Source organism: Emys orbicularis, chromosome 22 (genome assembly GCF_028017835.1).
Source record: "Emys orbicularis isolate rEmyOrb1 chromosome 22, rEmyOrb1.hap1, whole genome shotgun sequence".
Lineage (NCBI taxonomy): Eukaryota > Metazoa > Chordata > Testudines > Emydidae > Emys > Emys orbicularis.
Genome location: NC_088704.1, coordinates 22,246,511 through 22,255,551, shown reverse-complemented (window position 1 = coordinate 22,255,551; position 9,041 = coordinate 22,246,511). Strand labels below are relative to the sequence as shown.

Here is a 9,041-nt window from a genome sequence, read left to right as displayed (position 1 = left end):
GTCTCCGCCCCCAGACGGAGGCGGAGTGGCACCACGAAGTGTATCCTAGAGGTGTGGGGCTGGAAGGAATCTCGAGAGATCAAGCCCAGCCCCTGCGCTGCAGCAGGGCCGAGTAAACCTCGTAGGGGTTTGTCCAGCCTGGTCTTAAAAACCTCCATGATGGGGATTCCACAACCTCCCTTGGCGCCTGTTCCAGAGCGTCGCTATCCTGAGAGTTAGAACGGTTTTCCTAATACCTGCCCGAAATCTCCCTTGGTGCAGATTACGCTGATTATCACTTGTCTGTCAGGGGACATGGAGAACAATTGATCACCGTCCTCTTTAGAACAGCTCTTAGATTCAAAGACTGTTATCAGGTGCCCCCATGGGCAGTGGGTGAACCCCTGCTTTGGGGAGGCTAGCCTGCTGGCCCTGCCCCAAGGCCCCGCCCCCCCACCCCAACGCCCCAACCCCCCCTAAAAGGAAAAGCCCTGATCCCCCCCGTCCCAGAGGGGCCCTGGCCCGCCCGCCCCAACCACATCAGGCTGAGCCCCCTGACCCACCCCAGCACCAGACTGAGCCTCCGCTCCCACCACCGAGCGCCGGGCCTGCCCCAGGACCAGACCAAGCCACCGGTCCCCACAAGCACCGGGCCGGCCCCAGCGCCGGGCAGAGCCGCTGGCCCTCTCCCCCCCGGCCCTGATGCCCCCCCGCCAGAGTCGGGCCGGGCCAAGCCGAGCCGCCAGCAGCCTCCCCGAGCGCCAGATCCTCCCGCCCCGGAAGGCCCCGCCCCGAGCCACCGGCCCCAGCAGCGTCTGGACAAGCCTCCTCAGTCTGCCGGCCGCTGGCTTTCCGCGTCACTCCACACTCCCCCGTCCCAAGGAGGAGGGACGTGGAGAGCAGCCGGGACCTTCGGGGTGGGGGATGGAGTGGAGGAGCCGGTGGGGGTCTCAGGAGGGGGGGGGGGACACCGTGGTCCAGTTGTCCAGCGGTGGGTCAACAGCAATGCCAGGGAAGGCAAAGCCTATTATACCCGCCACCCATGGGTGCCCCCCATCTTTTCTCAAGATTGACTGTGCCCAATTTTTTGAACCTTTCCTTGTGGGTCAGGTTTTCTAAACTTTGCATCGTGTTGGGGGTTCTGCAGGGCACTCCCGCCAGTTTGCCCACATCTGTCTTTAAGTGTGCTGCCCAGAGCTGCCCCCAGCTGAGGCCTCCAATGCCAAGTGGGGGAAAACCTCCAAAAGCAGTACAGAAAATGGGGTGTTCAAAGGCTAAAACAAAGGGAATGGGATTACATATTGGGCACTATGAACGAAGTGTTCACACCACATTGTCTCTATTGGCCCATATGACAGCCCAGAGCACCGAATTAGCAAGTCGCTTTTACCTGCCTGGACTCAAACTGTAGTTTGGCGTCTTATTTACTGCACGCAAAGCAGGCCAAAGCAATATGCGAATAGCACGGGCCAGGAGAGCTGGAGAGACGTTGCACGGCCTGTTCCACCTGACTGTAGATACCAAAAACATTTATAGAAATCTAGCAGGGAAACATGTCAAATGTATCCCTTCCTTGAGCCTAATCCTTGGGAACCAGTATCTGAGAAATGCTCACAAAGCAGGTCTCCCAGCCTTTCCGCGCACAGAGCTGTGTCAAACATCACCAAGCTGTGACTGTCGGTGACTCTGCTGATGTCCTCCGGCTCAGGAGATCTCTTCTCGCTCACACATACGTACGCACAATGTCCATGTCAGCAGGGCACCCACTCCCAGCTACTTCCTTCACTGCATTTGCATTTGCCCTGGGATCTTTTTTAAACAGAACTTCATAGCAGGATACACCAGCTGCAACAATAGCCCCTAGGCTGCCCCCCACAGCCATCCATAGGGAGTAGCCGTATTCAAAGCTTGGGAATCCTGGGATTTTTAGAGACACCTGTAAAACAAAAGCAAAATGCCAAAACAATTGAGTGTGAGCAATAGAAAATGTGTCACGTTTACCCCACTAGCTCCAGCATAAAGGTGGTGAATGACATCTACTGTTAAAGCTATCACAGGTGAAATGTCTGCAAAGGTAGAAAGCCCAGGTCCTGAGGTGGCTCAGATTTGCTGAGGGAGCATTTCACCAGTGTGGTGTTTTGTTGTCACACATGATATTTGTGAGGCTCCTCGTTCATCCAACTGGCTGAATTTGATGAACTCGCTGAGGGCCAAATTCTGTCCCCAGTTACACTCCCACAGCCCTAGTTAGCTCGCTAAGGGGGCCGGGGCGTAAAGGAGAGTGGGGCAGGGCCCAAAGGAAATAGAAATGCATTGCATGGTGCTTGCCCTGTGTTTCATAGAGTGATCCTGGATTCCTAGGGCCTCTCCCAAAGAGTGGGGTCAGTAACGCTTCTCGGTCTGCCCTCTATTCTGAGTAGGATGGGACCCGAATGGGATCTGTAGGAGCCTCGCAGACAGATCTCTCTGACAGCACCAAACCAAAACAGCTGTTAGTCAGAAACCAGCTCATTCATCAAAGCGACGGGCGGATCAGTGTTATGTGAAGCCTTTCAAACGTGACCAATACACCATTATCCCTATGGCAACTCCAGCTCCTTGTGGCCCCTCAGATCCTGCGTCTGAATTGCTTTGTCTGGTTCCAAACTCAGTTGGAAGCTCCCTGGGGCGGGGGCCGTGTCTCTTACGTATCTGGAAAGTGCCAGGTGACCGTGGGGGCTCAGTAAATAACGAACAGCAGCTGCTGGTGACAGTACCTCGTACTGGTGCAGGGAGTAGACATACACGCAGTATCTTATGACACCAACAGAGGTTGAAATGCCTGAAACAAAGCAGAGAACTCTGTGATTCCCGCAGGCATGGGGTAGACCCCAGAAAGCAAAACCTCCCATCTGCTGCCATGGTTCACTGTGAGTTTGGGTAGGTCCTGATGTGTGCCAGGGCCCTGTGGAGATTTCAAAAGGGCAGAGGGTAAAAAGAAGAGAAACTCCCCAGCTGCCCTCAGATCTTGTCGTAAATGATCATTGAGAAATGTGTCTGGGGGTTTCAGCTTTTTCTTATGATGTTTGTAAGCAAGTGACATTCCACCTTGCTCCTAACATGGTTACACACACACACCTGCATGCACATCCAGACACACACAGCACAGCTTTCCCCTACACACAACACACACACACACACACACACACACATATGCACATACAGACATGCATCGCATGGCACAACTTCCCCCTGAACACACACACTCACACACACGCTGCCTGGGGTTTCTTCATAACTCAACTTTAATAACAGCAAACATAAACGTCCTGTCCGCTCTTGCTCCCAAGCGTGGCTAGTCCCTGCAGGACCCCACTGTTCCTGACCCTGGTTCCCTCTGCCACAGAGAGAGAGAGGCTCAAACCTTCTTATGCCCAGGATTGGAGCTAATAGGACACACCTGGTCCAGCTGCCAGGCTAAGTCAGTAGAAGATCCCTGCATCTCCGTGAAGGGCCCTATAACCTTCCATTCTGCTGTGTGTTGGGGCTATAGCCATCCCAGGCTTGGTTTGTTTAATAAGATCGTGGTGTTTGAGATTTGCTTTTATAGCTGGATGGGGAGAGCTGAGGGGATGGGTAGCAGCATGTCACCTAGTCACCCCATGAGTAGCATGAAATCCCAGTTCAGAAAAGGGGAGCTCCCATCTTCAGCAACCACAGAACTCTGGACTAGGCACGTTGCCCCATCCCAGGCGACTATGCCAAAGGGACTCTCAAGAATGATCCCAGGGGTCTTAACTGAGCATTTTCAAGGAGTCTCCAGCGGAGCTGGCTGGAATTTTTTCCATGAACGTTTTTTTTAATCAAGCAAGGGAGTTTGGGCCAAAGCAACTGTTTTGTTTGTTGTTGTTGTTGTTGTTTTGCAAATATCCATATACATCATTTTCAAATATTTTGATTTTGATTTTAAAATTTGTGTTTGTTTTGTTTGTGGAAACTGAAAAGGGAAAGCTTTTGTTTTTTAAATTAAAACCCAACATTTTTCATAAAAAACTTTTTCATGGGGAAAAAAAAACAAATCATTTCCTGACCATCCCTAATGCCCACATGGCCAGGTGCATGGGCATTCATGCACACGTGTGAGTGCATTTGCACGTGTGTGTGGTCTGCCCCAGCTGACTGACCTCGCACGCCCTTTCAGGCTCCCAGACAGCTTCAGGACTTGGGATGGCCTCTCCTAGAGGGAGTTCGTTTGTTTTAACAGCTCTTATTTGAGAGTTTGGGGGAGAACGTACCTCCGAGGAAGAAGAGTCCGGCAGCCAGGCAGAGCCAGTGTTGTTTAGCCAGAGGTTCCTGACAGCAGCTGAAATATTTAAATCCCAACAACAGGCAGAGAAATGCGCCAGCACTAGCAATGCTGGAAGTGATCAGCAGCGTCCGTGTGAGAATGATTGCAGCTTTGAAAAAGAAGCAAACAAACCATGAGCAGGAGAGTGCTAGAGAGTGAGCCCAGAGACATGGGGCTAGTGGGTGCGGTCCTGGATTTAGGGCTGTACCCGTGGAGGACGGACGGTGCAAGGGGCTGGTAACGGGCTATGATGCTGGTCACCAGTTTGACCCCATTGCAGATCAGTGGTGACTGCGGGGCATGATCCTCTGATGGAAGCTGATGGCAATGTTTTGGACATTGTTTCAATGTGGGGGGAAGGGGATGCCAACAGTCTGAATTTTTCTGATGAGCTGTAGAGCTGGGGACAGACAGTGTGTGGGCCGTAGGGCTGAAGGATTTAAACAGGGGGGCAAGGAGTTGTGCAGCTGGAGGGCTTTAATATGTGTTATCAATGGAGTTTGGCGCTGTACATATGAGCCAGGAGCACAGAGACGTAGTCAAGGCCTCTCTCTGCCTTCGCACTTACGCATCTCCTGCTGGAGCCATTGGGAGCTGCCACTGCACATGTGGTTACACCAACTGCTCAGGTGTAGCCATTAAAGAGACCCTGCTAGCCTGGCAGCCTCATCAGTGGCCTTCTGAGTCCAAAGTCCATGTCATTCTCCGCGTTCAGTGCTTCGCGCCTATCTCGCAGTGCCACCTAGCCCTAGAAAGGGTGATTCGCCTGCTCTGAACAGGCAGCTGGATGCTGCACCCTCCCGCCTCTCTCCCGAGCCCTGTGTCCCGGGGAAGATCATGCCCCTCCAAAGGGAAATGACCAGGAGCTTTCAGGAGTGGGACCGTGGGCTGGCTGAAGGGAAGGGCCCCATGTCAAGAGACTCTGGAAAGCCCCATTTTGCAGGGAGTTTCCCTGACTCTAGAATGAAGTTTTATTTGTAGAACTTCATCTCCTGCAGCACTCTGATCTGATTGAAAGTCAGCCCCAAAGCGCAGAGGGTAGGTGCTATGGGTAGGAACACAAGAAGAGCAGGCTGGGTCAGCCCCAAGGCCGCTCTAGGCCAGTATCTGGGTTCCAACAGTGCCAGCTGCCAGAACCATGCAGTAGTGGGTGTGAGATAATCTGTCCCACCGGAAGGGCTCATCCTACCCCTGGGAGTTAGCGAGGGGTCTAAGTCCTTGGGCAGGGGGGTTGATCTCCCTTTCAAATACCATTTGTTGTGTTCTGATACATCAGCCTCAGGGGGAAACTGCAGCTCCCCACTGCGCCTCGCTCTTTGTTACCTGGATGTGGATTCAGGTAGGAGCTGAAAACATCACAGGTCCAGATCTTCACAAACTTGTCCCAGACACATTCTCTCCAGAGGCCACGACACCGGGTGCTCAGAACAACTGAGCCTTTGCTGTTAATCTGAGAGGGGAGAAGGCGCAAGTCATGGGGCGTTGTATCCTGCTGTACAGTACAGCCACCTGGGGCATGGCTCAGCATCAGGGTTTGCTCTCACCAGGAGACAGAAAGAGAGTGTAATCCCATTTCCCCCATCCCCTGGACTATTCCGTCCCGTTATATGGGACACCCTGCTTTTAGCCTAACCCTCTCCTCTACCATCCTCAGACCCTGGCCTCCCCAAGGGCCTGCTCTCGCACCTGTATGGGCGTTAGATGCCACGCTCTCTGGAAAGCACCAGGCCCCGTTTGCCAACAAAACTCTTCAGCTCTGGTCGGTAGCAGCGTTTGACTGGTCATTATAATTTGCTCCCGTGGGGCCCAGAGTTCGATGCTCAGCACCACCAACTGGGGCCAGATTTTCCGCAGAGCTCAGTACCCAGTGTGCAGTGCTCGTTCAAGGACTCGGGCTGGAGTGATTCCAGGGCAGCAAAGCCTCATTGCTCCAGCTTCACCACCCTCGTTCTGCTCTGAATGCGCTGTCTGGGGCGCGCCGGTGCATTACACCAAACCAGAGTCTGCGCAAATTCCCAACAAGCCCCATGTTTTCGGGGAGCGAGGGAAGTGCTCAGATGCCGTGGTGATGGGCCCTGCATAAGAACCTGGCTAGACTAGAATTTACAGCTCCTCTTTGATGTCTGGGGCATGTTTGTCAGAGCAGATGCTGGGGGGTTTCATGCTGCTCTGAGCATTTCCTAGACATGACGACCCAGGGCAGATAGGAGAGTTGGATGCTGCATTGCCCCGTGTGAGTGCACTCACCAGCCAGGGAGCCTGCCTCAGCATGGAGGTCTCCATAGCTCAGTTACCAAATGGGACAGAAAGGACACCAAAGTGTATATTACCTGCCAACAGTCTGTGCAGAGCGAGGTGATGGTGCTGGCCATGGCAAAGGCCCCACAAAGGATGGAGAAGATGGTCACTGCACTGCCCATGGGACATGAGAGAGGGAGGGCAGAGCTGCAGAGGCAATACCCCACTCACAGCCTGGTTGTGGAGCTGCTGAAGGTGATTCTGATCCTGCCCAGGCCTGGCAGCACCTGGCTTGGCTTTGCAGAGAGCAGAGCCCAGGTGTGACCTCGGAGTCCCTAGGTGTGACCTCGGAGTCCCTCCATGGAAGCCTGCAGGCCTTTGCTGAGCATCTCTCCGTTCTGAGCTGGCCTTGGAGACCCCTTTGTCATTCGCCCGGGAGCAGGATGTTCTCCCTCGCAGGCACAAACCAGATCCAAGGCAGCCGTGAGCTGCAGAGGAGCTAACTCTGGAGCAGCCCCTTGCACTGAGGAAATGTCATGTGGAACAAATGAGGCAGGCCAGAGCGCGGGGCCCCGCTGGTTAAATCTCACTCCAGGAGCCCCTGACATTAAATCTCCAGGCTGAAGAGCATCAGATGATCATTATTACGTCACTCCGTTTCCTTCTAAAGCTCAGAACCGGACCCTTTCATTGCCGAGCTGGCCTGCCCTTTCCAGCTGGGGACGGGGAAATGGAGGCTTTTCCCATGCTGACGCCCCTGGGTCTTGCCTCCATCATGTCTCTAATAAACCTTTGTTTGTATGTTTTAGAGGGACGTATTTGACCACACTCCCTGCTAGGCCAGCAGCACTTACATGGTCTGCTCAGAACAGGTCTATGATATGGCAGATCAGAACAGTCCCCTGAATCCCATCATGGTGAATCCCAGATGTAGCCATTAAATGCTTCCACCACAAGATGGTGCTAGCCACTAAACAACTGAAAACTCAGAACTACCCCACCAAGCCCGAGGCCACAGAGGAGAAGTGAGGGTGTCCCAGGGTGCCAGGGGATGTGACAGGTGCTCAGGACTTTTCCTTCTGGCTGCCCATCTCTGTGCTAAACCTGGTGACCATTGTATAAATCTGGTAGAAATCAAAGCTCCATTTTCTCCATCCACAAGCATCACTGACCTTTCTGTGTAAATCCGCAGCCTCTCAAGCTCTGATACTGAGTGTTGTGAGTGTCAGTCTCATGGTGGAAAGGCCCTTTCCTCTCAAGCTTACCTGTTCTCCCTCCAAACATGGAATAAAACTCTCTTGAAATCTATACAGAGGCAAAAGCAAAGGAGTAAACTTCAGGCATAAACGCACCCAGCGTGTACTCCCCAGCACCAGGTCACAGAAAGGTGTTCACGAGATTATTTTCCTACCCAAAGTATAGGTCAGCACATTGGACAATGTCACTGATTTCTATTGGTGTCACTTGGTTTTCTGACTATTCCTGCACATGCAGCATCCAGGAATGAATTCTCTTCTTTAGGGCAAGGTGTAACTCACCAGGTGGGGCTCTAAGGCGCATGCTTGCCAGTGGAAGTGGCAATTGCAGAGGCCAGACATGTGCTCCCCCTCCCCCCACACACCAGTGCACAAGCCAGGCTGCAGCATTTTATTTAGTAAAGTCGTCTTTGGTCCTCCAAAGACGGGAGGAGAGCAATCTCCAGCTAGCCTTTTCCTTCCTGCCAAGAGCCACCAAGGCCTCCCTCTCAGGACGGACACATCTGATCTGATCTTCTAAGCAACTGCTCTAACATTAAAGCCTGGATGTGTAAGTAAGTAGCTGGCCCAAGATGGCCAAGGACTATTGTCAGGGGAACTGGCCTTCCTTTGTGCCCAGCCCCATGTGGGCCTGGAAATGATGGCACTGGCTTGTCTCGGCCCAGCCCACAGACAAGGGAAGCTGAACTAATGCGAAACATATTTACCTCCTTAGTGGCATATGACATGAGAGTGACTGATGCTTTGCCTTTACACTCAAGTGAGCTCCCAGCCAACCCACAGCCAAGGTTAATGCAAGGTCTGTGCCCCCAGGAAGGACGTAGGCCTTTCCAACAGGTGTAGGCCTTGCATGAATAATGAAAGAAAACAGATGTGAGGACACAGAGGTTAGCAATGGACAACGCCTAAACTCACAAGTGGCCTTGTAAATAACGTAGTTAGTAGATAAACAACTAGTAAGAAGGGTAATGTGTGATGAGCTTGCAGCTGCAGCTTTGCTTACTAGCATACTTTGCAGATCGTGGACAAGTTCATGATCTGTACAGGGATTGGTTACAAACACTGGTAGACCAATCATAAAGTATGATACGATGTGTTAACCAATAGTATTAAATGCAAGTGTATAGATAAGCTTATGTACGTTGGATGTGTGGTGTACCCTGTACCCATCCCCTGTGCTTCAGCCTGAACAACTCAAGTGTAGTTTGATTGAATGCCAATGAGGAAACCTCAGTGAGGAG

General features: G+C 52.6%; 1 protein-coding gene across 1 annotated transcript; it reads right to left on the bottom strand.

Moving 5' to 3' along the window:
• Positions 1 to 1,702: 1,702 nt before the first annotated feature.
• Positions 1,703 to 6,726, bottom strand: LOC135893428 (claudin-16-like). Its single transcript, XM_065421243.1, has 5 exons — positions 6,637 to 6,726; positions 5,630 to 5,756; positions 4,254 to 4,415; positions 2,736 to 2,800; positions 1,703 to 1,915 (listed from the first exon to the last, which is right to left on the bottom strand). The coding sequence occupies exons 1-5, from the start codon at positions 6,724 to 6,726 to the stop codon at positions 1,703 to 1,705; spliced, it is 657 nt and encodes a 218-aa protein (XP_065277315.1).
• Positions 6,727 to 9,041: the final 2,315 nt, after the last annotated feature.

Excerpts from the sequence above, each read along its gene's own strand:
- LOC135893428 (XM_065421243.1), bottom strand. The coding sequence starts at position 6,726 with ATGGGCAGTGCAGTGACCATCTTCTCCATCCTTTGTGGGGCCTTTGCC. Across the intron at positions 5,757-6,636 it reads TCTGCACAGACTGTTGGCAG|ATTAACAGCAAAGGCTCAGT; the intron begins GTAATATACACT and ends CTCCCCTCTCAG. Across the intron at positions 4,416-5,629 it reads CTACCTGAATCCACATCCAG|CTGCAATCATTCTCACACGG; the intron begins GTAACAAAGAGC and ends TCTTTTTCAAAG.